The sequence below is a fragment of the Pteronotus mesoamericanus genome, unplaced genomic scaffold, assembly GCF_021234165.1.
Source record: "Pteronotus mesoamericanus isolate MK-2021 breed Mesoamerican mustached bat unplaced genomic scaffold, CSHL_Meso_final scaffold_21, whole genome shotgun sequence".
NCBI classification, from domain to species: domain Eukaryota; kingdom Metazoa; phylum Chordata; class Mammalia; order Chiroptera; family Mormoopidae; genus Pteronotus; species Pteronotus mesoamericanus.
Window position 1 is genome coordinate 5,324,010 of NW_026555310.1, and position 27,144 is coordinate 5,351,153.

General features: G+C 51.3%; 2 protein-coding genes across 2 annotated transcripts; both read right to left on the reverse strand.

Annotated features, from left to right (window-relative positions):
- Positions 1 to 718: 718 nt before the first annotated feature.
- PRPH (peripherin) lies at positions 719 to 3,830 on the reverse strand. The gene is made up of 9 exons (XM_054590861.1): positions 3,280 to 3,830; positions 2,862 to 2,922; positions 2,581 to 2,676; positions 2,022 to 2,189; positions 1,808 to 1,933; positions 1,498 to 1,718; positions 1,355 to 1,404; positions 1,037 to 1,116; positions 719 to 784 (listed from the first exon to the last, which is right to left on the reverse strand). The coding sequence occupies exons 1-9, from the start codon at positions 3,819 to 3,821 to the stop codon at positions 719 to 721; spliced, it is 1,410 nt and encodes a 469-aa protein (XP_054446836.1). The 5' UTR covers positions 3,822 to 3,830.
- A 14,571-nt stretch (positions 3,831 to 18,401) lies between these two features.
- Positions 18,402 to 25,936, reverse strand: TUBA1C (tubulin alpha 1c). Its single transcript, XM_054591151.1, has 4 exons — positions 25,841 to 25,936; positions 22,364 to 22,586; positions 22,073 to 22,221; positions 18,402 to 19,464 (listed from the first exon to the last, which is right to left on the reverse strand). The coding sequence occupies exons 1-4, from the start codon at positions 25,841 to 25,843 to the stop codon at positions 18,490 to 18,492; spliced, it is 1,350 nt and encodes a 449-aa protein (XP_054447126.1). The 5' UTR covers positions 25,844 to 25,936; the 3' UTR covers positions 18,402 to 18,489.
- Positions 25,937 to 27,144: the final 1,208 nt, after the last annotated feature.

Below are 27,144 nucleotides of genomic sequence, written 5' to 3' on the forward strand. Positions count from 1 at the left end.
CAGAAGAGTAGATAGGAGTCATAGATGCCAAGATAGTGGGAGGCCAAAAGGAAATGCCTAGAGGCCCTGCTGGTGTGGCTCAGTTAGTTAGGCATCATCCTGCAAACCAAAAGGTTGCTGGTTTGATTACCCATCAGGGCACATGCCAGGGTTGCAGGTTCAGTCCCCAGTTGGGGTGCGTACGGAAGACAGCCAATTGATGTTTCTCTCTCACATTGATGTTTTTCTCTCTCTCTATCTTTCTCTTTCTCCCCTCTCTAAGATAAAATATATGTATATTTTTTTAAAAGAAAAAAGAAATGACTAGAGACAAAGAGAAAATACTGCTGAGCCTCCTCCTCACAGGTACCACCACTTCTACAGACACAAATGCACCCACAGACACAAAATGCACTGGAGAGGTTTCTCTTGACAGCAGCTTTATTTGATTCAAAAGTTAAATTCAGACTTTGGCCCATCCCACAGATCAGGGGTTCATGGCAGTATAGTTGACTTGGAGATCAGAAAAGAGGAACACATGGGTCATATCTTTATTTCAGGGCAGGGAGAGGCCCAACTACTACTGGCTGGGTAGGGCTTGGCTACACACCAGGGAAGGGGTGACTGATACCATCCCCTAGACACATGCAGATGGAAGGGGGACTAATTCAGGACTGGTATTAGAGGGTGGGCTCAGAGTAGGCCTACAGCAGGGCCAGGAAATTCTGGACCAACAGGTTCAATAGCTGTGAGTGGAGGACTTGTCCAGTTCGCTGCGCTGCTCCTTCTGGGACTCTGTCACCACCTGCTGGGGGCAAGGAATGTGAAGGGCACAAGCCATTCAGTACCACCCTCCGAGCTCCTTCGGGTCATGATGTCTAACCTCTGGCATAACCAGCTGATGCTCCAATCTATCCATCCACCTTCTCTATCTCCTTGTCTCCCTCCCACCCCAAGACCACTAACCTACAACACCCTAAGATTGGCTACAGCCAAACTGGGGCTCAGAAATAATTTTGGAAACGATAGGGTAATGGTCTCAAGTGTCCCATCTCACCTCCCCATCCCGGGTTTCGATGGTCTTGATCAAAACCATCTTCCGGCTGTGGCTGTCCTGGGGGGGCTCCACCTCAGGCACTGGAAAAAGCAGGTGAGGGATGGAAGAAGGGAGGCTTAGCCTTTATTTCCTTTTAAGCCCTCATAGCACCTGTGAGGGGAGGGGTAGGTAGGGGCAGGGCTTAAAGAGAGGGGAGAGAGTAGACCAAGCCTCTATAGTTCACAGAGAGAACCAATCCCTGAGCAGAGCCATAGCAAGGGTTCCGTCAGAGCAGAAGACAAGGGGACAGACAAGTTGAAGGCCAGAAGTGGGACTCACCAGTCGTCTTTATACTTAAGGATGCAAAGGAATGGACAGGCACGGAGATCCTGGGGGCGAAGCAAGTGGTTAGCTATTCTGCCCAGGCTGCGCCCCTTCCCTAACCAGGTCTGACCACCATTTTCCAACAGCCCTGCCCCTACCGGTTCTCCTCGCCCTCCAGCAGCTTCCGGTAGGTGGCGATCTCGATGTCCAGGGCCATCTTGACATTGAGGAGCTCCTGGTACTCGCGCAGGTGCCGCGCCATCTCCTCCTTTAGCTGCCGCAGCTCTTCCTCGAGGCGCGCAGTGCCCGCCTGGTACCCGCCGGCCTCCAGCGCAAACTGCTCCTCCAGCTCCCGTAGCTGCCTCAGCAGCGCCTCGTTCTGGGGTTGGGGGGCGAGGGGAAGCATGGTTCCGAGAGCGAACAGCCTTCATGGTCCTCTCCTACCCAGTGGCGCGGCCTGGTACTCACCGTGCCTCGCAGTCCGTCCACCTCGCACGTCAGGCTCTGGATCTGGCGTCGGGACTCGTTCATCTCCTGCTTGGCCTGGCGCAGAGCCTCATGGTTCCGGTTGGCGGCATCCGACAGATCTGCATACTGCGGGAAAGAGGGCAACCTAGGGATGCTCCCTCACCCAAGCGCCCTACCCTCTCAGGCATTCCCAAACCCTTCCGAGCTCTCACACCTTAGACTTGTACCACTCCTCTGCCTCCTGCAGGTTCTTCGCTGCGATGCTCTCGTACTGCGCGCGGATGTCCCTCAGCGCGGCTGTCAGCTCGGGCTTCACGGTCGCCTCCACTTCGATCTGCTGCACGTGCTGATTCTCCACGGTCACCTGCAGGTCTCGCAACTCCTGCCCCCAGGACCACAAGACGTCGAGTTCGCCGCGCAGATCGCAGGCGGGTCGTGCAGTTCGCGCACAGGAAAAAGAAGAAACACTTGAGTGAACAAAAGGGGGCGCCAGAGGGTGAGGCGCGCACAGGATTGCACGCACGCGCCTGGCCTGCACTGAACCCGCGGTTAGGATACAGGATGCAGCGCTGCTTCTCGCCACCAGGTGGCGCAGGGGCGGGGGGCAAACCACCTGTAGACTGCAGTTGAGTGGGGGCGTCTATCCAGAGAATCTCACTTCTCCAGTGCTGTTCCTCGGCTCCACCTGCCAATCTCCTTCAGAACTTGTCTCCCAGCGCTAAAGAGACCACCCTCAACCTCCGAATCCTCCCTTGATACCCAGGTCCACCCACCTCCTCATGCAGCTTCTTGAGGAACTCAATCTCATCCATCAGAGATTCAATCTTGCGTTCTAGCTCCAGGCGGGCCAGGGTAGCATCGTCCACGTCCTTCATGGAGTGGCAGTGGCAGTTCAAGAGCAGGGAGGGGCTGATCAGCATGAGGAAGAGCCAGGCCCTCCCGGTCAGCCTCTGAAGGCTTCTGGTGGCTTCCCCGCACCCACAGATGCCACCCTGGACACGCAGGCCAGGGGTAGAGGCAGGGAAACGGAAATCCACCCGGGGCCCAGACTCACCTTGCGGAAGAGCACGAGGTTGTGCTCAGCGTCCTCTCGCTTGCGTGTTTCGTCTTCCAGCCTGGAGAACAGAGTGGGCAGAGGCTGAGCTGCGGGGTCACCGTCCTCCCCACCCCCAGGATCCAGGGTACTACTGCCCAAGACTCGCAGGAGGGATCTTCAGGCTGCCTGATGCACGTGCCCTATTCTCTGTCTAAGGGGTGGGAGCTGAGCTGGGGCCCTTTTATGCGCGAAGAAACATAGTCACTTCGCCTTCCCAGAGACCAGCAAAGTGGTAGAGGAAGGTCAAGGATGCTGCCTGCACGCACACACCCTCCCTGGTTGACCGGGGAAGCAACTCCCTCGGATGGCTGGTGGAGAGGGAAGGGGAGCGAGAAGCAGCCCCCTCGACGGCCGCCGCCGGGCCCTGCCCCCTGACCTCTGCTTGAGCGCCGCCAGGTCCTCCGCCAGCCCGTCGCGCTCCACCTGCACCCGGTCGCGCTCGCGGCCCAGCAGCTCTAGCTCCCTGCGCAGCTCGCGCAGCTCCTGCTGGCACAGCTGATCGGCGCGCGCCGGCTCCTGGCCTCGGGCCTGGCTCAGCTCCCCGCGCAAGGCGGCATTCTGCTGCTCCAGGAAGCGCACCTTCTCAATGAAGTTGGCGAAGCGGTCGTTGAGCTCCTGCAGTTCCTGCTTCTCGTTGCTACGCGTGGCCAGAAACTCCTGGTTGAGGGCCTCGGCCATGGAGAAGTCGAGGCGCTCAGAAGGCAGGCGCAGGAGGGCGCCCGCGCCGGCCCGGGGGCCGCGGAAGCTACCCAGACGCACCGAGGAGCTGGAGGATGCCGAGCCCAGCAGGCGGCTGCCCGAGAAACGAGAGCTGGACGAGTAGGAGAAGGCCCCGGGTGACAGTGAAGGCGGTGGGCCGAAGGTGCGGCGATAGGAGGTAGAACTGACGCTGGCCCGGAGGCCCGACGGGTGGCTCATGGCGGCCGAGGATGGGGAGTCACCGCTGGCAGAGTTGGTCCCGGAGCCGCAGACCGCTGCAAGGCGGCTTTATAATCCTGCGGGCTCAGCGGGGGCACGGGCAGCTCCTCCCACTGGCCTGACTGTGCGGCTAAGTGGGGAGGGGGACGCCCCACCCTGCTGAGCTGCGGGAGCGCCGCACCCTCCCTCCCTGGTTGCTGGCGCCCAGCCTACTTGGTTCCCCCTGTTGCTGGTGGGGAAGCAAGCAGGGATGGCGAGACTACAGGCCACAGGCGGGCGGGTCGGAGGTCAGCGCCTTTCAGTAAGCACCCAGAGCTAGAGCCTAGAGTGGGAGGGCCTGATTTGAGCTGGGGTCCCTGACTGAAATAGCTGGTAAAATTGGGAGATAAAAGGACTGGAGGTTCAAGGACAGACTTCTGGCACATGAGTAGGGAGGAGGTGGCTCAGGTGTGTGGAGAGCTGGCCTGGTTTGGGCCCCAGAACCTGTGCCTCCACTTTTCCCCTTAAGGCTATGCTCTGCTTTTACCTGCTGTCAGTTACCGCCTTTGTCACCACATCCAGGGAGATATGGGGGACAGGAGAGCAGAAGAGGCTAAGGGGGGTGGGGAAGGGCTGCCTCTCTGTAATCCCCAGGGCCCTGTGGAGGGTTGCTGCCTGGCGCCAGCTCTGCGGCTAATGGACTGGCCACTGCTCCTCCCCCTCCCCTGGACACTTGGCCAGGAGGGTGCCTGCTGATGTCTCAGCTTTAAAGACACAGCTCCCAAACCTGGATCTACCCCAGGTCCCAAGAGGGTGGGCACATAAGAAGGGGTTGAGGGTGACTGGGCCCAGCTCTCGGTCCCACTAGGCAGGGTCTGTGCCTTGGCAGAAGATGAGCTGAGTGAGCCAGTGTATGCTGTCTGGCTTTACTGGATTCTCCCTTCCCCCACCCAACTGCTGCTCAGTCACGGCCTTACGGGAACCGGGGCTATTCCTGAGGTAGGAAGGGGAGGGGGCTGAAGGGTGGTAGCTACTGCCAAGGCTGAGAGATGGATGGACTGGCAGCAACCGGTTTCCATTACTGGGGAATTGCAGGTACCCAAGAATGAGTGAGGCTGGATGAGGAAGAGATGGGGAAAAAGAAGGTATTTACCCCCAATAGTTCAGGGACTGAAAGAGGAGAAAGCAAGCCACGGAGCAGATCCACAAGCCGCTGCACACAGATGCATGTGTATAATAACGCTTTATACCTATGTGCACACATCACACACACCGCACACACCTTCCTACCCTCCGCCACACTGGAGTTAGCCGGAAGGCTTATATCTGGCCTTTGCATGTCAAATGGCTTCCAGAGCGCAGGCACAGGCTGCCCAGGAGTGGACAGAGGCAGCCCGGATGGTCTGCAGGAGCCAGGGTGATGAGACCTGTGGCATTTGCTAGGAGCCATGGGGCTGCTGCTGCCGGGGACTCCAGGGCTCTCCAGGAGGGACAAGTCTGCCTTGGATTGACCCTGAAGACAAGAGCTGGGCATCTGGGGAAGCAGGTTCGGGACCCCGGGTTGCTGAGGCGGTGAGGAGGGCGGTTCCCTGGCTGCAGCTCCTTCAGCATTGCAGGGCAGCAGAGCCTTTTCCTCTTTGTGTGTCCTCTGAGATGGGCCAACGCCCTGCTGCTGGCTCACATCCCTACCGCCTCTTCTCTCTAGGCCCCTCCCTCCTTCTGGGCCATTAGTCTCTCCCTGCACAGCTGCCAGGTCTTCTCCTTGATGGGTCTGGTCTGGTTGCCAGGGGGATGAGAAGAGGGAGGATGGGAGAGATGGGATGGATAAGCCAGGGCCTGTCCCCTCTAACTCTTGGGATGGTGAGGGGTAGGGTCCTGCCTGGGCTGGAGGCAGGGCGCTTGGCAGGTGTGAGGAGGGGGATGGGGAAACCTTGGTGCTTTCTGGCACAGCCCCAGGCTCTGAGCCCTGGCTGCCATTGGTCTGGATCCCCATTTACTCCAGCCTAGGCCTTGCCCCTGCCTGCTGTTCTCAGGGAGCAAACTCGGGGTCTGAGCTGGAACTGCATGCAGAGGGGCAGGCACAGCCTGGCAGGACCAGCTCAGGCCTTGGCTTTATAAGGAGCTGCTGGTAGACCTGGGTCTTTGAGAATAGAGGCCCCTTGGGCTGCCCAGGGAGTTCCAGGTGGGGTTCCCATCTGCTCCCCTGCTTGAGCTCCCAGCTCACAATCCAGGTGCCTTAGAGTGGAGGGGACAAGGGCCCTCAGCGGGGCTCTGGGGCTGTGGAGGGAGTAAGGCCAGGGCCTGGGAGGGGAAACCAGGCATGCTGGCCAGACAGAGGAGACTCGCCCCCTTACTCAGAAAGAGCCAGGCCCAGGAGATCTTGGGGCCAGAAGAAAAGTAGGAGTGGTCACAGTTAAGAGTCAGGGCTCTGGCCTCCAATTGCCAAGCTTCCCATCTAACACAATACTCTCTATTGTATGAATTTAGGTTCAGTACTACGTTCTTCCATGTTTTTCAGTAAAATGGGGATAACTGTAGTTTCTATCTCATAGTCTTATTGGGAGGATTAAATGAATAAGTACATATAAAATACTTAGAATACATGTAATAACAGCTGAAAATGTAAGCTATTTTATTTATTATTATTATTAATATCGATCTCCTGAAGGACATTGTCAGCCCCCTAGTGCAGTGAGAATCTGGACTCCTTTTAAATTATCCCTACTAGTGGCTGCGAGCAGTTCTGGACCCAGGGCTGAAGGAGCCAAGTATTTACTGGCTCAGGGAGAGAGGGGAAGGTGGCCTTATCTTCCTCTGTACTGGACAAATAGTATACTGATTAAGACATGGACACTGAGTTCGATTAAGACTGCCATAGCTAATTAAGACTCAATTTAATTAGCTATGTGCTTTGGGTTTATGTGAGTGATTGAAACTCTATTCATCCCATTGTATTGATCCACAAGTGGGAATGATAATAATAATACTTCCCATGTTAATGCTGGAGGCTGAAATGAATTACAGTATATGAACACTTAGTGCCTGGCACACAGGACATGCTGTGTAAGTATTAGCCAGCGTTTTTATTACCCTTCTTCCTCCTGCCACCCTTGGCTGCTCTGGTAAAGGCTTGGAGAGAAATGACAATTGGATACATTCAGAAGTTTGCAAGGAAGGTGAGAAACAAAGGTTAGGTCACTAGCAAGAGTGCTACCGAATGACCGGCGAGGGACTCAAAGCTGGTTATCAGGCGTATGGGGAAGATTGGCAGAGGAAAAGGCTCCAGAGCTGGACTCCCAGTCAAGGCTGAGGAACAGTCATAGTACGAAATTGAAAGAGTCACTGAGAGGGTAGGAAGTTGTTTTCAGAGAGCAGATGTGTGAATTTGTGATTCTGGAGCAGGAGTATTCAATGGGTGAGAAGGTTCCCAGGGCATTTGTAAGGGCGGAGGCAGCTGAGTCTAAGGTGAATTAGAGACAAAGGTCAGAGGAGAAAAGGTCAGGGTGCTGGCCTGGACACTGACTAGCCATGTGGCCCTGGGCAATTACCTGTTTTCTCTGAGCTTCCGTTCTTTTCATCTGTAAAATTGGGAGGATGACACCTTCCTCCCAGGGTTGTTGTGAGATCTATGAGATGTTGTATATAAAAACAATTAGCATGTTGTGAGGCTCACAGTAGGTGCTCAACACTGTTGATTTTCTTCCTCTCCCATGTGACAAAGAGGAAACAGACACAGAGGAGCAAGGACATAACCTTAATTACTTGTAACTAAGGGTCAGCTGTCCCTTGAGGTCTGAAATTGGCTCAACCTCCATTCCATATCTTGGGGAAAGTTCAGTGTGTTCCCCAAAACCTATGCCTTTGTGGGGCTTCCACTTTACATCCTTAGCTCCCTGTCCTTAATGCTGCTGAACTGGCTGATTTTACAGCTCCCTCTCCACAGGATCCCAGCTGTGGGACTCAATACTGTCCCTTGGTTCCCGTGATCCCCTTTCTCATCACAGGTAGGACCTGAAGCTCTGAGGGATGAACTTGCCTGTATGAGGTTGCACAGACAGCTAACAGCAGCCTCCTCTCAAAAATTCCTGTCCTGGAGGGTCAGGCCCTGCTGGTGTTCCATAGTCTGGGACTGTGAGAGCCAAGATAAGCTTCAGCCAGAGGGAGTTCAGCCCCATTCAAGATGGGCTCTCCCAGGCCGGCCCAGCCACCGGGCCCCCACTGGCGGAGTGGCTCCATCAAAGTAGAATTCCTTCCCTATAGTCTCCATTTTGGGGTTCCACTCTTCTCAGTTAGGGAACACTCTGGGTATGTTTTTCTACCTCATCACTTCTCTCACTGTACTCGTATGCTATGGTTAACATCTCCTATATGCCAAGCATCTTACACGTACTACCACTTTCAATCTTCATTGTATACATAGGTACTATTACTATTCCCATTTTACTGTTGAAGAAACTGAGGCACTTAGAAGTTAAGCAACTTGACGCAGGTCACACATCTAGGAAACTAGTGATCTGTTTATATGTCTGACTCCTCCCTCCCTGACAACATGATCCTTGAGGGCAGCTATCGGACTTTATTCGCCTTTGTGTCCATAGTGTCTAGCACAGGACCTTGGTCTAATATGTGTTGGTTAAACTCAAGGGTAACCCTGAGGCACCTGAAAAAATCTTTTCGGTGGTTCAGTCTGGAAAATAAAGAGAGATGTGTTGCTGCCATCTTCTGGTCAGAAATCAGAATGACATGCCTGCAGTGTGCATCCAGGCTTGTGTTTAAGACTCAAGGCTAAGGGAACATTGGAATTTGAAGGATGCTTCAAAATTATGACGACCTTCTTTTTACAGATGAGGAGAATTGACCAAGGGTGTGTAAAAATAGAATAGCAGCATTAGTATTAGGATTTCATAGCCCCGATTTTATTCTTCCCCTGGGCTCTAGGAGCCTCCTCTGCCCCTCTGCTCCCCCAGCCGCCGCCCCGCTTCACACACACACACCCTCCCCCGCCCCCCGCGCTGCGCCGGAAGCCAAAAGCCCGGGAAGGAGAGCAAAATCTGTCCTCAACTCTCCCGTGTCCTGTACTATGTACACAACCTCCAGTCCTGCCATCACCATCAAATCGCATCTCCATCTGCCTGCATGCCTGTCTGGCCCTTCCAACCAACGAGCCCTCAACTGAAGAACCAAGAGCACCTTTGGGCCTTGGGATGCTACGGGAGACTTCCTTCTCACAGCGCAGGCTGCGGGCCTGACCCGGAATCACCTGCGGGGCCTGTTGAAAGCAGATTCCAGTCCCTCACGAAGATCTTCTGAATCCCTGGAATCTGCATTTTAACAAGCTTCCTAGGTGATTTTTAATGCACGTGAAAATTTGATCCTACCTGGATTAAGATTGTTTTCTTTAAATTGTCTATCTTTCCCCCACATTTTCTTTTGATTTTCAAACTAGAGAAAAGTTGAAAGGATCCTGCTACGAACACCAATATACCCTTGTCCCAGATTATCAGTTGTCAATATTTTGCCACAATTCGTTTGAAGGTAAGTTTCAGACATCATGATATTTCACCCCTTCAGCATGCAGCTCTTAAAAACAAGGATGGAACTGTGGTAGGCAGCTAGACAGATGTGAGCAGGGCAAGGACAATGGGCCAGGTACAGAAGGTCACCGGGGCAGAAATCCCCAGCTGCCCAGCAAGAGCAAATGTGGGAAAGCAAGGACTTTGCCCCCAAGGTAGCCTTTCTTCCCCTAGCATATTGGTGGTCATACAGTTTAGACCTCCTGATCTTTCACATCACTGGTCACGTGGTTCAGACCCTCCCTTGACCTTTCCTCTCCTGGCATGTTGCTAGTTCCACGGCAGACCCCTCTGGGGAGGAGGAACAAGGAGCTGGAGCATGGCCTCATGCGGCTCCCCTGTTGCATGACCACTCACTTAAGCATTAGCCCCGAGGGAGAACGTCTAGGCCTCAGTTGTGTTTCAGCTCCAGGCCCAGAAAAGCAGCAAAAGCAGACAAGTGACACCTAGGCTGACCTCAGGGCCAGCTGCATTAACTAATGACCCCCTGCCCTGCTCCCAACCAATCAGTAAAAACCCCAACCCTGAAAGGACACACCTGGAAAGCTGATGCATATTCTATTGGGATCCTCCCCTGAGACCTCCAGATAATAACTTAAGTCGGAGGGCCGCTCAGCTTTGGTGTGCCAGCACCTTTCCCCACCCGGTTTGCCTTGCCTCTCTCGCTCCTAAGCTCCAAGGGCCCTTCTTTGGCTGTAACTTGTCTCCTAAGCCCATGTCTTCTACAGCTCACTTCTTCTACCTGTGTGACTTTCTAACTAAACTTTTACAGTTTGAGTCTTGGCCCTGAACTCAAGTACTGAGGTTGCTGAACCAAGGTCTGATCTGACTCCACCAGTCGAACACCTGGCGCCATTCTCGCTGCCAACAGCACTATTTTCCTACATGACCGTGGTACTATTAACCCGCTCCTTAACCCGATATACAGTCCGTATTCGAATTCCCCCAGTTGTCCTAATAATACCCGTCACAGCTATTGCCCCACAAATCGGATTCAAAGATCAAGAATTGTATTTGGTTGTCACCTGGGCAGAGGGGTGGTCCAGAGCATAGAGGTAAAGCAGGATGAGCTTGTCATGTTCGAGGAATTGCAGAAATGTTGGTGGGGTAGAGTGAGGGGGGAGAGGAGGAGAGAGGAATGAGAAGGAGACAGAGCAGGTAGGACTTTGTAAATCAGAGTAAAGTGTTCATAGCTTATTTGGAGGGTTTTAAGCAGAGGATGGACTTGATCTGATTTATGACTTTAAAAGGTCAATGTGAGGACAGTTTCGGATTTGGGACGTTCTATAAGACAAAGAGTCCTAAACTCTTTGAGAAGTCTGTCATTTTCTTTAAAAAATGGTGGGTCTGTCTGTTTCCAAAAAATGTCATAAGAAATCACCACAAATAGAAATTTATTCTCTCGCAGTTCTGGAGGCTGGACATCCAGAATCAGGACCCTGGCAGGGCTCGACCTCCAATGGCTGTAGGGGAGGGTCCTTCCTTGCTCTTCCAGCTCCGGGAGCTCCAGGCATTCATGGCTTGTGGCTGCAACTCTAATCTCTCTCTGCTTCTGCCCTCCTCCTCCTCTGTGTCTATGTCTTCTCCTTCTTATAAAGACACTTGTCTTTGGATTTGGGGACCCAGGTAATCCAGGATAATCTCAAGGTCCTTAACTACATCTTGCCAAGGCCCCTTTTTCCAAATTAGATTGCGTCAACAGGTTCTGGGATGTGGGCATCTTTTTAGGGGGGCCACCATTCAACTCACTACAGTTGGGGGGATTGTGTTAGACAAGAAAGAGACTAAGGGATATAACAACTAAATGCAATGTTCAAACCTAGATTGGATCCCGGATTTGCAGAAAAACAAAGCGTACTAATGAAATGTGCCTATTATATGCTATGATATGATTTATTCCTGTTTTTAGGTGTGAAGATAGGAATGTGGCTGTATAAGGGAATGTTTTTGTTCTTAGGAGGTGTCTGCCGGAGCATTTGGGGTAAAGAGCCATGCTGCCTGTGACCCTTCTAGTAGGTTAGTCCCGTTGTCTCCACCATCGTGTGGTACAAGGCGGTGGCTCTGGCTGCTGAGTCAGTGAGACCGAGAAGCAGCAGTTGCAGAGTTAGTGATGTCGCTTATCAGAACAGAACCCAGGGTTCTCATCCTGGTCTCCACTTGGCTCTGCGGGGCTCTTATAAGATTGTGCAACAGATGAGGGTTCCTTCTCACCCCCCAGCACAGGGTGTGCAAGAAACCCGGTCCCAGGCCTGGGCCACTCACTGAGCCTTGCTTTCCTTGTTGGTAAAATGAAGGCTTTAGATGAAATGATCTCTGGATCCTTTCCAGGCATAGCGGTTGTTAAGCAGCTGTTTAGGTAATAAAAGACGCATTTATTAAATATTGTAATGGGTCTCAGAGCACTGACCCCAGAGCTTTAGGCTCTTCCTTCACAAGGTGATGCCCCGAGATCCCTGAAGTGGGAATGAGGGATGGGGAAGTGACAGCCAGCCTTAGCCTGTCGTGAGCTGGAGCGTCCGTGCGACCTCATCTCTGGTTGCAGGGTCCATGTTCAGAGCAGACCACAGTCGGGCAGTCCAAGGTGGACAGGCATTTCCTCCCCAGCTCCACGTGCCGGGACTGCCCAGAGAGGCCGCCTTCATGCCGGCCCACAGGGCAGACTCCCACCCTCCCTCTCCACAGCTGCCATGAGCCCCTCAGCCTGGAACCCCTGTAAACTAGAGCAGGTGGGAAACTCTGAGATCACCTGGGCACCCCTCCCTCATTTTCCCCATGAAGCTGCTGAGATGGGAGGCATTTCTTACAATTCCCTGTTAAAGGAGCCTTGGTCACCCCTCCCTACCCAGGCAGGGGCTTGAACACGTTGAGATGAGATAGGACAGGGACTTCTGCCAATCAGGCCAGCCACCAGGAGGCTCTTTTCCGCAATCATGGCACTCTGCCATCCATCCCACCCCATCGCCTGCAGGGAGAGGCCGGGTGGCAGCTGAACAGACAAGTTCAAAGAGGCTGACGCCCTACAAACTGCCCTGCCTGCCCTCTGCCTCCCAGCCACGCAGGCCCTCGCCCACGGATCTCCGGCCAGCAAGGGTCAGTTGTCAGCTGCTGTTAGCCGTTCCCTCGCCTTCGAGGCGAATTCTCTCTGCAGCACGCTGGTATCCTGGCTGGAGGGCAGGGAGGTGATGGAGGTAACCAAGGTGGGGGATGGGGGAGATGAGTGAGAGAGGGTCGGGGGAGAGAAATGGAAGTGGAGGGAGCAGATGAGGGACCAAGTAGAGAGGGGAGATGGGAGGAAAAGTAGAGAAAACCAAAGGGGCCAGAAAGAGAGAAAAAGCCTCCCAGGCTTTCTCCTCTCAAGAACCCAAGTGCCCCCACTCAGAGGAACAACCAGCCAAGTGACCCTTATTCACCTCCTAGAACCCCCTGAATCTGGTCTGGTTCATGTTCAAAGAGTCACCTGGCACCAGCTGCTTATCTGCAAGGGCAGCTCAAAGCTCCTTAGGCCCTGGGAGATTTGAGACCACCCTGGGGTCAGGGTTCCTGGGAGGAGGCCATGCTTTCCAAGAGGCCTCCTTGCTCTGCTGCCTCCACAGACTGGGCTATGGCTCCGGTTGTAGTTGCATGTAAAAGGAAAGAGGAGACACCTTTTTGGCCGGCAGATGTTGTCCGTGTGCTTTCAGTTTATGGTTTAGGTTCAGCCAAGACTCCTGGAAACACTGCAGCCAGAGGAAGGCCGGGCATGGAATCTCTCCCGGGGCAATGTCTGCGCTCGAAAAGGGTTACACAGATTTAACAGGGTCTTAATGTTTTTATCATTATCTTTTTACTAAATGTTCCTATGACCTATCTCCTAAGGCTTTTATATTAATTAAACTGCTTTTGGCAGGAAGCAATAGAAGACCCAACTCAGAATGTCCTAAACAGTAAGGGGATTGATAATCTCACATAATGGAAAACCCAGAGACAGAGTTTTAGGGCTGGTTAATTCAAGGGATCAACCTCTTATCAAGGACCCAGGTTCTTTACATCTTTCTGCTGTGTCACGCTCAGAGTGTTAGCTTTTGTCCTCGTGTTTGTCCCCCTTCCCCCTCAGCCTCCAACCAGCAGACATTACCTCACCCCTCGTTTCCATAATTGCATCACATGCCAGTTCTTTAACCAATCCCTGGCAAGGAATTACCTTGATCAGCTTAGACTACGGTCCTGGGGGTGCAGAGGCCCAGCCTCCACTGATGCACGTAGTCGCAACACCTGAACAGAACCAGGTTGTGTTGGCAGGTAAAACAACCAGCGGAGATGGCTCTGGGGTAGATGTGCAACAGTGGCTGCCCCTTGTGACCATCTCTCCTGATATGTCTCATATGCTGCCTTGCATTAGGGTTATGCCTATGTCTCCATATTCTGAGGGGGACAAAGAAATGAAATGTATCCCCTGTAGTACTTGGCACAATGACTCGCACCAAATGATGAATGAATGAAACTTAAAAACTGAAATGTTTGTCATAATAGTATAATTGGACATGGTTACTTTTGCCAAGGGCATTTCAGTTTCAGTTTACTGGCAGGCTAGACATCTACGAGCCAAGTGAAATTTGATGAAAACAGAGTGTGGGGAGGGAGGGCTGACAGCAGTGAGACTCAATTGCTATCTACCCCAGTGAATTCATTAATTTATCAATGTAGACAAACCACTTGTGTAATTAGGAAAGCTTGATATTTTGTTCTCGTGTTTTAAAAAGAGAAAAAATAAATCTTCTAGTGGTAAGACAAGTGTTTTAAGGGCATTTTCTATTTTATGACTAAAGAAGACATGTCTCCAGCTCTGTCAGGCCCACCGCGGCTGAGTCTCTCTCCCCTGCTGCAGCCTCCGAGGAGCGCGAGAGGAGGAAAGGACTGACTTCCCAGAGCCGGCTCTCAGGACGAACAAACTCAGAGCCATAGGCTCTCGGAACGAATGGGGCAGTGACAGGTTAATGAGACGTCAGCATGGGGGGACTTCTTCCACGGGCCAAAGGTGGGAGCCTTCCCTGTCTGACACACTGGGTCTGTTTCCCACCTCATGCTGCCGTGTCTCCCGGAGAGCCGCCCTGCCAGTGGACTTCAGGAGCCCTCTGCCTGGGTCACCTCTGCCAGCTTCACCCTGTGACCGTGGCTGACTGGAGGTGACCATTCTGGCCCCTGGGCTTAGGGTAGCGATGCTCCTGGTGCGAGCTGTCCTGTCTGCCCGTGGCAGTTGTCTGGTCAGCAGGAGCCCAAGAAGGTGGGAACGGCTACCCTACAAGGACGCCATTGTCTCCATGATCTGAGAATTGATTTACTGAGTTCAGAGCGAGGCCTGGACGAAAGAGTCCCCTCACTAGGAAGTCTACAATCTGGCTAGTGGGGACCAGCCGGCTTTGCTCCTTTGGACTAGTGCGCTGCCACCTGGGCCCCAGAATGGGGCCCCAGGGAGGTGATCTAACAATCAAAGGCAGAATGAGAGCTCCTTTCTGTGGCTGTGGCTCCAAGCGGTGCTCCACGCAGGGCTGGCCTCTGTGGGCCTCCTGTCTGACTCACCCCTTCGCACCCAGAGCTGGAAGGGCTGCCAGGTGCTGTGACCACTCTCCAGGGTCCTGCTTGGAGGCAGGATGGGGTCAGAGTTCTGGGGTCCATTTCAGTTCCTCCACTTTCTCTGCAGCCTGGGGGCAGATTCTTACTCTCTCTGAACTCGGACTCCAGCTGCGGGAATAGGGATAACATCTCCTCACAGGGCTTTGCGAAGATCACGGAACACTTCCACCCTGACAGTCCCCCCTTCCTCCCACAACCCCCTCAGGGCCGCCACACACCTTCGGGAAGTCTGAGGCCTGAAGACAGGCTCTCTCAAAGCTCACCCTCGCCCCCCGCCCGGCTACCTCTGCTCTGACGGTGGGGAGTTGGACAAATTCCACCGGAGCAGAGGCACTTGCCAGCTGGTTCCCAAACACTGAGGGTGACACGTAGACAGGCCAGCACACCGGGCCTCACAGCCGTTCTCTCCTCCTCGCCCCAGCTCAAAGCAGCTATGCCTGGGCCCACGGGGCCCTCAGTGGCCAGCGGCCTCCGTGGGATGGAAGCAGGTTGCTCCTCTGGTCAGGTCGGGTGAGGGCAGCCTAAGCCCCGTGTCCGCAGAGCCAGACCTGGGGCCCCAGCCAGTCTCAGAGCCTGCGCCCCTTCGACTTTCTCCATTTTCCCCCTCGAGCCTCGGAGCCTCGGGGGCATCCACAGTGGCTGCAGTTCTGAGACTTTCCATTTGTGCTCAAGGGCAGATCAGATGATTGTCAGCCACAAAGCAGCGACCTAGACCTTGGGGTCTATTTGTTCTTGCTGCAGGCTAACTTCTATTCACTCTCCCACCGTCACAGGAGGGGAAGTCATCACTGCAAGGAGAAACCTCTCCCCCGCCACCAGCTCTGTGCTCTTCCCCGGGGCTCTGTTCTACTGGAATATTTTCTCTCAACTAAATTCTTCATCTTTTTTTACCCCACCATCATGGCAGCTTCTTTAATGTTCCAACCTTTTCACATTTGGCACGTGTAGAAAATAATTTACCTCTAAGCCTTACTGCGGTAATTGGAGGAGCCGCCCCTGGCCAGGGGTAATTAGCCCAGGGAGCCCCGAATCCCATTCTTGGGGCACTGTGCTTGGGAGATGCCGGCTCAGAGGACAGACCTCTCAGGCGTCATGGCATGTCACGCTCAGCTGAAGCTGGATGATTTGTCTGCCCCTTCTCACATGAGTGTCCTGTTTGCTCCGGTCCTCACACTGCGCGACACTTGGCAGATTTCCTAGGTTGGGAAGGTCTCTGGGCACCCCTCTGGTGGCTGGACTGGCCGCTGGCCTATCTAAGGCTTGTTTTCTTCATCCCAGACCCCTGCCCCAGACACCATGCTCAGGCTACAGGGAGGAATCGGGCCCATCTGAGACGTGGAAACAGCTGGTTTTGTGCTCTAGGATGGTGCGGCTGGGTCTGTCCTGCAGGGTCTGCGCCCAGGGTTGCTCTCCCAATGAATGCTGTTAAGAACCCCCTGAGCACAAAATCGAAGCCCCTCAGGCTGGGAGAGCCGTGAGATAGAACAGGCACAGTGTTAGATGATCTCCTCCCACAGCAAGGGGGCAGAGGAAGGCAGGGGTGGGGGTAAAAACACTCGTGGGGAAAGGCAGCCACTGAACACCAGCAGCAATATGAGGTCAGCCAGGGCGCACAGTGAGCACATCCACTTCTCTGCACCTGCCTCCATCTCCTGCCACCTGTGTGGCATTTCCGCTCAGGCCAAGCACCAAAGCTGGTTTCTGCCTTCTGCAGGAGGCCTGGCCCTTGGGTCATCCTTGACCTTTTACATTACTCAGCTCGACCTTATAGGCCACGCCACTGATACCTGAATACCAATCACCAAGCTCTCCAGCCACCCGTTTTAAAGCCCCCTCTGTCCCCCCCTTACCTTGTAGCTGTCTCCTGCTCCTCTCAAGATCTAGTCTGCTTCCAACAGGTGCTTGGAAGAGGATCCAAACTAGGAAACTCTCCCCTCTCCCATTTTTCCTGCATGTACATTATTCTTCAATTTTCCTTATTATTCCCCTACCTAAAATATCCCTATGGTACACTGGGTCCAAGTACCAATACTACAGCCACGTGTGACTTGTAACTTTGTGTCTTACCCAACTTTACTTTCTCCAAGCAGAAATTTCTTAAAAAGAACACCTTATTTGCCACTGTAGGTTTTGACGAAGTATGGAATATACCAGCACAATTCCAAAGCCCTTCCCATGCTGGTGCCGGAAAGTGGGCCAGGCTGGAGCGGCTCTGCCTTGGGTCGGCCTGCAGGGCGCGGGTCTTGACTTTGTGTAGGAAAGATTTCACAACACGAGTCCAGGTGATTATGAAAGTATGTTTATTACAGCTGGGGACAGTGGCACAAGGGCCTAGGATGGAAGAAACAACAGGAGCCTAGGCTGGACTGCTTTGGCTCACTGGGAAGTCAGAGAAAAGGGGGCTTGGGGACAGGTTCAGGGGGTTAGCCCTGGCCAAGCTGCTGGTGCCTGTTGTTCCCAGTTGCAAGCCTCCAGGGGTCCCTTAGACTTCAGGAGATGCGTGCCTGTGGGGCAAGGAGAGGTGGAGGCTGATCACCAGGTCCTTTTGAGGGGTTTTAAAGGCACAGCTTTTCCAGGTGTGCCTTTTCCAGGTTGTGGTCTCTCCTTATCAGTCAGGGCCAGGGCAGGGGGCCATTAGGCATTGCAGCTGGTGCTGGTGCTGTCCGCCTGCACACACTCCTTTTCTGGTCCTGGAGCTGAAATACAACTGAGGCCTAGAGGTCATCTCTAGGGAGGAAGGGTCAGAGGGTCTGAACTGTATGACCAGTGATGCGCCAGGGGAGGAAAGGCCACCCTGGGGTGAGGTCCGGTGCCAGTTTTGCTCATTAGGCATCAGGTGCTTTCTGTCCTGGTGACCACCTGCACCTGGCTGTAAATTGCTCAGCCAGTTTGTTCAGCTGTCTGTTTCCCCATTCCACTTGCCAAGAGATGTTCCTAGCTGACTATCCTGCCTCAATGTGACTATTATTTTACTAAATACTGACAGTAGGCATGTCTGACTGGTTACTGGAGTTTTGGCTCCACCATCATTACCCCCTTGCTACTCGACATGTGGTCACAGCGGACCAAGAGAAGCCAGCTGGAAAAAATGCAGTACCTGAAGCTTTACCTCAGACTGCAGATTAAGATCTATATTCTAATATGATACATCCCCACTGTAGTTTGAGAAACATAGGCCCAATCTATCCAAGCCTGTTGCCTCACTTAAATGACCACCACCATTCATCATTTCAGTTCCAAGTGAAACAGACAAACCACTTGGCGCCACACATGGCACACAGAAGCCACTTGAAATGCTGATTTAGTCGCCACATGGATCATCTGCCAGCCTCCATCCCCCAACTGGCCTTGAATAAAGTGGGTCAAGTATTGTGACAAAGCAGCAGCCAGTTTGACATTAAAATATAAACATCACCTTTATTGGTTAAGTTTGGGATACAAAGGACTTCACAGAACAGAAATAAGACAGTATGAAGACACTGGAGTGTAACACTGCAGCAGACACGTTAATACTCTTCACCCTCATCGTCTCCCTCAGCACTATCTGCTCCGACCTCCTCATAATCCTTCTCTAGGGCAGCCATGTCCTCACGGGCCTCAGAAAACTCCCCCTCCTCCATGCCCTCACCCACGTACCAGTGGACAAAGGCACGCTTGGCATACATCAGGTCAAACTTGTGGTCCAGGCGAGCCCAGGCCTCAGCAATAGCTGTGGTGTTGCTCAGCATGCACACAGCTCGCTGCACTTTGGCCAGGTCTCCGCCAGGCACCACAGTGGGAGGCTGGTAATTAATGCCAACTTTGAAGCCAGTGGGGCACCAGTCCACAAACTGGATGCTGCGCTTGGTCTTGATGGTGGCAATGGCGGCATTGACATCTTTGGGTACCACGTCACCACGGTACAACAGGCAGCAAGCCATGTATTTACCGTGGCGGGGGTCACATTTCACCATCTGGTTTGCTGGCTCAAAGCATGCGTTGGTGATCTCTGCTACCGTAAGCTGTTCATGGTAGGCTTTCTCAGCAGAGATGACAGGGGCATATGTGGCCAGAGGGAAGTGGATGCGGGGATAGGGCACCAGGTTGGTCTGGAATTCGGTCAGATCGACATTCAGGGCTCCATCAAACCTGAGGGAAGCAGTGATGGAGGACACAATCTGGCTGATAAGGCGGTTAAGGTTAGTGTAGGTTGGGCGCTCGATATCGAGGTTTCTACGACAGATGTCGTAGATGGCCTCATTGTCAACCATGAAGGCACAATCAGAGTGCTCCAGGGTGGTATGGGTGGTGAGGATGGAGTTGTAGGGCTCCACTACAGCTGTGGAAACCTGGGGGGCTGGGTAAATGGAGAACTCCAGCTTGGACTTCTTGCCGTAATCGACGGAGAGGCGCTCCATCAGCAGGGAGGTGAACCCAGAACCAGTCCCCCCACCAAAGCTGTGGAACACCAAGAAGCCCTGAAGACCTGTGCACTGGTCAGCCTGTAGGGAAAGAAAAGTTTTAAGTCTTGATGAAAGCTGCAATGACTTCTTTGAATCCATAATTACTCTATTGATGGCGATTTTTAAATGTCTTTTGACTATTTGCTAAGAAAACTAACGTAAAAATCTTCTAAAGTGCTAAGAAATGCAGAGAAACTTTTCAGCAACTCCTGGAGTGGAGAATCTGCTAAAAGGCTACTTAAAAGTGAACCATTCTCATTGGAAGGCAGAGGTCTGGCCTCATGAGGTCTGGAATGGATGCAGGGCCCAGGTTTTGGTGCCTGGGAGAGCAACCTCTGGTGCCCTTGCTGTGACCACAGAACAAGGGCAACTTCTTATCAGCTGGAGAGCTACCAAGCGCAGGCCTGGACCACCAGCTCCGTACAATGGATGCCTTACAGAGATTTGGCAGCTATTTTCTGAGCTGAAATACAACAGAATAACCACATTCAATGCCCTGGTATTAGAGTCAGCCTGGGTCATCTGGCTCTACCAGTTCCTTGCTGTGTGACTTTGACCGAATTCATTTCTCAGTCTCAGTTTTCTCATTTAGTATGAGAATAGCAATCTACCTCAGGTTGTTGAGAACTAAGTGAGCACTTGGAACAGCGCTTGGCACAGTAACCACTAGTCATCTGAAAGCCTAGTCATTCTGGGAGGGGTAGTTTACTGTCAGTTCCCTGAGAACTTTGGGGCTTTCCACCACTCAACAGAGCTATTCTAGTTAGCAACTGCAGCTCTATGAAAAGATGATGTTGACCTTTCAGGCAAAGTATTAACCACCCTTCTCAAAGGTGCTGCTCACAGATTTGTGGACATTCTCTACCAACCCTTCACAGCTCACTTCTCCAGTGGGTCCCTACAATGAGATCAATGCACAGGGCAGATCCTAGTCTACCAAGTATATCCACTAAATCTCATATGGACATATGAATAACACCAAGGGCAAATGCAATTGTTTTGGTAGTTAATGATCTTCACTCGTAAATTCTCAATGGCTTTTACTAGACTTATTTTCTCCTAAACACAGGTCCTGATTGCCAAGTGAGTGTCTGTAGCTGAAGCTTGATTTGCAAAGATAGGAACCATTAACCCAAACTTTGCTGGGGAGACTGATAAACATCCGGAAAAGTATGAGGCCATGAATGATGCAAGGCCATTCTTTTTAGAATAGATCAGTTGTACCTGGGCTTAGTAGTGGATTGGCCAAAAGTCTGTTACATTTTTTTTTCTCTGTACAATGGCTCTAGTAGTGGCCAGCTGTCTTTAACATCATTTGAAACAATTTTGTTAGGTTTATTCTGACAGTTGTCATTATCAGCGTGCATTAAAAAAACCTTATCAAAATTGGATTTTTGTGCAGCCATTTTAATATTGAAGATGGAAGATATGCAACATTTTTGGTGTATTGTACTTTATTTCAAGAAAGTTAAAAATGCAACAAATGCAAAAAAAAAAAAAAGCATTTGTGCAGTGTATGGGGAAGGTGCTGTGACTGATTGAACATGTCAAAAGTGGTTTGTGATGTTTCTTGGTACTATTGACATTTGACCAAATAATTCTTCACTGTGGGGCTGCCTTGTGCATTGGAAGATGTTTAGCAGCACCTCTGGCCTCTGCCCACTAGAAGCCAATAGAGGAAGAGAGCCGCCATACTCAAAATATCCAAATCAACAGTTATTGGTGAAAATGAAAAATGTGTCTTTCATTTCACATAAAATACTGAACAGACTTTTGGCAAACCCAGTATAATGTGATTTTCCTAACAAGCTACTCTATCCAAGCATTCATTCTTGATTTTGAGTTAATTACAAGCTGCCCATATGTCTAAGGAGCAAAGAATCAGCTGATTGCCAGGCTCTTAATTAAGAGTGACTCAGAGCAGTTAGTGAACTTCACTGGTGTGAATACAGTTGCCTAAGATTCTACTTCTGTGGGACTCCCAACACTGCCCTGTGTTCTAGCAGAGAAGGAGCCTGCTGCTTTGTGTTTTTCTCTCAATGCCTTCCTAGTTGCAGTGATCGGCACTTGCTTCTATAATAAGGGAGCTGCCCTGCCTCCACTTTCAACGTTGAACATTTTCAGTGTTGGCCATTTCTAATCAATCAGTGTTATACTGGCTTCTTGAGCTCTGAACTTTTTGTACTAATATAAGGCACTAGGCCAGGCTTTCTTTTTAAAAGTTTGATCAATTAGTTGCTCATCAAATCCAGCCACCTACTCACTGTGACTCAGATAACCTAAAAAGGGATGTCTCAGCTTGAAGCAGGGAAGCTGACTCATTAATATGAACAAGGGTGTTTAATGATCTAACATGTCAGTCAAACTGTTAATGTCCCCTGCTTCTCACCTTGACTCCTGGTAAACTGCCCTCATTGAATAAGCAATTGCCCAATTGCCCAAATCTGCCTTGTAAGACAGAAATAGGCAAGAGCACTTATCCCTACCCCAAATACTTGTCCCATAAACCAGGGCTATCTGGTTTAGAAGTCCAGTTATTTCGTGAGCAGTCTGCAGCCTGTTTTAGCGTGCGAAGAATGATTCCTGTAGTTTGGTCTCTCTTAAAACTCAGAGAAAACTGTCACCCCACTTTAAATACTGTGTTTACCAGTTTCCGAATTCTGTCCAGGACGAGGTCAATGATCTCCTTGCCAATGGTGTAGTGTCCACGGGCATAGTTATTGGCAGCATCTTCCTTGCCTGTGATCAGCTGCTCGGGGTGGAAGAGCTGGCGGTAGGTACCAGTGCGAACTTCATCTGGAAAAGGGAAACGAGGCGGCCACCCATCACTAACAACCCACGCAAGCCTGCGCAACCCCAGGGCATCGACAGAGCCCCCAGGACACACCTCCTGTCCCGGACCCCTGGGGTCTCACTTGGGTTACTGAGGGCAACTCACCAATGACTGTGGGTTCCAGGTCTACAAACACTGCCCTGGGCACATGCTTGCCAGCGCCTGTCTCACTGAAGAAGGTGTTGAAGGAGTCGTCTCCCCCGCCAATGGTCTTGTCACTTGGCATCTGGCCATCAGGCTGGATGCCATGTTCCAGGCAGTAGAGCTCCCAGCAGGCATTGCCGATCTGGACGCCAGCCTGGCCAACGTGGATGGAGATGCACTCACGCTGTGGGAGGAGGAAAGGAAAATGTCAGAACATAACACATTGAGTGGGACATTTAGGAATGATTCACACCTAAATGACTAACCTTCAGGATAGATAATCACCTTTCTGAAGGCCACTCCTACCCCAGACTATTGCACAAGCAACAAGTCTTTACTGAAGATTAATTCAGAGAAAATGCTTGGGAAAACCAAAGGTATGTCAATGAACTACTAGACAGACTAGAGACCAGATCGTTCCTTTGTAGCCACATTAGATATTCAAGGTCAGGTTCCTACCACTTCAGAAAGACAAAGCTGGCTCTATAGCAACATTTCCCCCCAGCTCCAGGAAAATATGCTTGCCGAGTCCTTACAGGCATGCAAAATTCTGCCTTTCAGCTATGATTCATTCTGTATGATTGTGTAACTATTGAGCTCATTCTGGTCCCTCTTTAATCCTACTCTTTAAAAGGACTTCTCCCTTTAAAACCAGCTTAAACCAGAAAACTACAGCCATATGACTCAGGGAAAATGCCAGATAAGCAGCAGTTAGCTGTATTTTAAAAACTGGCCAGAGGCAGCTTTTTAACCCTGCGGAAGAATTTAATCTTAAGGAAGTACATTTTCCTTCACTATCAACACACCAGAGTGAGGGCGGGGGTGTGGGGAGAGATGGAGACACATGTTAATAAAAGCTAGAAGTGTCACCAAGACTGTAGTGGTTTCCCAGTAAAATGTAGATATATTTTTGGTACTGTGGGAAAAAGTCTACAGTTAAGATTTAATGATATGATTAAGAAAATGTTTGTTTTTATTTGCTGAACAAAATAGTGTTACCAAACTCATTCCTGTTTAGAAAAAGGCAGCAAGCCCTGGCCAGTGTGGCTTAGTGGGTTGGTGTGGTCCTCTGATAAACTGAGAGTTCGCGGGTTTGATTACCATATGGGGCACTCACTGGGGTTGCAGGTTCGGTCCCATGTTGGGGTGTGTGAGAGAGGCAACCATTGATGTTTTTTTCCCCTCCCTTAAAAAAGCCCCAGTGAGCACATTCTCGGGTGAGGGCTAAAAAAATAGTAAAAGAAGGCAATGAACCTCTATACCCACAGACTTAAGAGGGAAACAAAAAAAAAGTGTTTATTGTATTTCATCATAAGTCAGATTAACTACTTTGGAGATTTGCAGAGGACTTTCAAAAAGTTGACACCAACTATCTCCCTCAAATAAAAGGGTTTTAAGTTTTTAAGGGCCACTAATAGGAAACTAGTTAAAGAAAATTCAACACCGGCTAAGATCTCAGAGTCTAGTTTCATAACCCGAGATAATAAAACCCTAATCACTCACAACCTTTGACTACGGTCCTCCTCTTTCCCACCTACACTCCCCATAAAACAATCATGGTCTCCTGATCACATCAGCAAGTCCAAGATCACCTGCACCTACTAGCCCAGCTCTAGGGCTGTGGGGAGAAAAGGAAGTTATTTGTTCTAATGAACCCACGACTATTTACCATTGCATCATGTTTACTTTTAACTGGACTTTGAAAAGTTGGAGAAAACCAGAGATTTGCCCATGATAGACCCAGACCCAAGGAGATAAAATATCTGAGAAAATACTCTCAGTCTAATGAAGTGCTTTTTCTAGCAAAGCATTTTGAGCCCTGGCTTGTGTAGCTCAGGATTGAGCACTGGCAAAAAGGCAAAAAGGTAGCTGGTTGGATTGCAGGCCCGCTACCCCGCTGCGGGGCATGTGTTCAGTGTATCTCTCACTCACCAGTGTTTCTCTCCCTTTCTCTTCTCTCCAAAAGATAAATAAAATCTTTTAAAAACTTAAAAAAAAAAAACAAAAACAGCCTTTTGAGCCCCAAGATTTTCCTTCATTGTTCAACAGTCTAACTTGATTCCTCCTTTAGACTGTATCCTCACTACCCCCTGGCTGCTAGGGAGAAGGAGAGACACAGGTGATGGAGTCAGTTTAGTTTTAACTGGAAAGCAGTCACTGTCTCTTGTAATCTAGCCTGTGATTGCTGAAACAGGTCTGCTGCTGCTGCTCTCCCTCCCTTTCAACCAGCGATTTTTTAACCTTTTTCATCTCATGGCATACACAAGCCAATTACTAAAATTCTGTGGCATACTAAAAATACATATTTTTGCCAATCTGACCAAAAAAATATGTAGGTATAACTTTGATTCACACCAGACAGCCACTGTTGTATTAGACAACCTAAGGTCAGTGCCCCTGACTAAACAGTCAAGTATTACATGTTTTAAAAATTCTTGCAGGACACAGGTTGAAAATTGCTTCTTTAAACTGTCACACTACTTTCTGAATCACATTTTCTTTTTAAACCAGTGTTTTTGGTTTTGCTTAGTGACACTCAAGCAAGTTGTTACAGTCAGAAATGCATTTGGTAACTGCTGTAGTCTGTGAAGAATGTTACTTGCTACTATTCAATGTATTTTTTTAAAGAGATACTATTTTGAAACAAATACTGGTTTTAAAACATGACTTATTTTAGGTAAACCAACAGAGACTCTTAGTTGCTTTCAATACCTCTGGAAGCTATGTAGAAAATTGTGTATACTTGCATGTTTCTTTGAAACTAAGAACACATTGTCACTACTAGTTTACCCTGTGGTTTTACAAGAAAATAATCCTTTCATGAACTTAAAAAAACAAACAAACAAACAAAAAACCTGGCTGAGTAGAAAGCTTCAGCTAAAAAAAGCCCTCTAAATGAACACCAGACAGGCAAGATTGGACAACGTGAGCAATCTGCCTTTCAGGTGGATTGGTACAATTGACACCTGTCCCCAGGTGAGTCAACACCAAGTCACAGGGCGCTGGAGAGGGCGCGCCAGTGCCTGGCCACAGGTAAGTCAGCAGCGAGTCACAGGGCGCTGGGGAGCCAGTAAGTGCTTGCACCTTCCGTTCGGAAGCGCCTGAGGTGCTCCATGTACTTCCACTTCGTAAGGGAAGGTGAGGTCATTTGGGGAAATGAGAGGGAAGAAATTTTTAGTTCCCACGAGCCTTGGGAGCCAATGTGAAGACTTCCTGGCCTCCCTAAGGCGATGGCCCCAGTGCCCGAGCTGCATCTCTCAACCAGGCAGAAGCCTGCCGGGTGAACTCAGCTCTCCCAGCCTGGTCACTAGAAGCCACTTTGCCAGGAGGCGTCCCGGGCGTGGTCCCACGTGCAACCCCGTCCCGCGCCCAGGAGGGCTGCTCGCTCTCCCCGGACAGGGACGGGGGACGGGGAGACATCTCCCCCCCTCAGCTTACCATAACTGAGACTTGTAGGGCTCCGCGGGGCTGGAGAAGGCGAAGGGAAGGCGAGAAGATAAACTCCCACTAACAGACTTCCAAGGAATCCGGGGGAGCAATGGCCCGCCCGCTTGCCCGGGGGACCTTATATACCAGCCACTTGTCGGGAGGGCGGGCCCTGACCCCGGGCCGGGCCCATCCCCCGGGCCCCGCCTCCAGCTGCGTGGCCCTCTGCCGAACGCCCCTCCCCACACCGCGGGTGGGGAGAGAAGACGGGTACGTGGCGCTGATTGGTGGGTTCAAAAGTTCAAACCAAACACTTTGGAAGGAGCCAGAAGAACCAGGAAGGGGAGGAGATATCCTGGGGCCCGTGAGTGGGCCCGGGCCTGTGGGGTGGGAAAGGGGGTCGAGACCGGGCCTGAAAGGAGCAGGAGGGCGAAGCGTGCGCACCGTGCTCAGTGGGTGGCTGGGTGGGTGGGTGGCCTCATGTGGGTCAGGCCTAAGCGAGGAAAGGCGCCTGGTTAGGGGAGCGGCGGCCGGAACCCCGAAGGGCGGACCTTCCCGCCGTGCGCCACTCCCCTGGGCCGCGCCCTCGAGGACACCCGGCGAGGCCTCCAGCCAGTGGCGGCCGCACAGCTCTCCACAGAGGCCGGGCCTGCGAGCCGACCCCGGCCGCTTCCGTCTCGCCCAGCCGCGGGGGCTCCTGCCCCCTCAGCTGCGGGATTTCCAAGAGAGAAGGCTTGTTGCCCTTTCCAGGTCTTAATTACCAGCGGTCGGCCTGAACCCTGACCTTTCTGGTGGTTTTTCCTTACTAGTTTCCCTGCTTCCTTTAAAAAAGGAAAATTTCGGTTCCTAACAAGAATCTCTTTCCACTTGGTGCAAAAGCTTTTTTGTTTTTCAGTTCATTTTTTGATTGCTTACTAGGCAGAAGAACTGGTTTCTGACGCTATTAATCACCCTTCATCTGCAACAAACCCTGTGAGTTATCCCCATTTTACAGGTGAGACAACTCGGACTCAGAGGAATTAAACTAGTTGAAGGTCACACAGCTGGTCAGGTGGGGGAGCTGCCTACAAGTCCTCACGACTTTGTACTGCCTCGTGCTAAATACTCCGCCCACACCTTCCCCGCTACCTTTCTCTCTCAGAAGCGTGGGGTTGGACGGAATCTTCCCCAGAATGTTGCACCCTGGCATGCAGATTATTTTGAGCTGGAAAAAAAAAGTCCAAAAAACTCGAGGTTTTTTTTTGTTTGTTTGTGTTTTTGTTTTTGTTTTTGTTTTTGTTTTACCTACCCCTCACCTGTCTAAAGAGATTCAGATA

What these genes read in the sequence shown, in the direction of transcription:
- PRPH (XM_054590861.1), bottom strand. Translation starts at nt 3,821, where the DNA reads ATGAGCCACCCGTCGGGCCTCCGGGCCAGCGTCAGTTCTACCTCCTAT. An exon ending in CTGGCGGCGCTCAAGCAGAG is followed by an intron (nt 2,923 to 3,279) that starts GTCAGGGGGCAG and finishes TCTGTTCTCCAG; the next exon opens with GCTGGAAGACGAAACACGCA. An exon ending in CTTAAGTATAAAGACGACTG is followed by an intron (nt 1,117 to 1,354) that starts GTGAGTCCCACT and finishes TGCTTTTTCCAG; the next exon opens with TGCCTGAGGTGGAGCCCCCC.
- TUBA1C (XM_054591151.1), bottom strand. An exon ending in CCTGGAACCCACAGTCATTG is followed by an intron (nt 22,222 to 22,363) that starts GTGAGTTGCCCT and finishes TCCCTTTTCCAG; the next exon opens with ATGAAGTTCGCACTGGTACC. An exon ending in TGGACAGAATTCGGAAACTG is followed by an intron (nt 19,465 to 22,072) that starts GTAAACACAGTA and finishes CTTTCCCTACAG; the next exon opens with GCTGACCAGTGCACAGGTCT.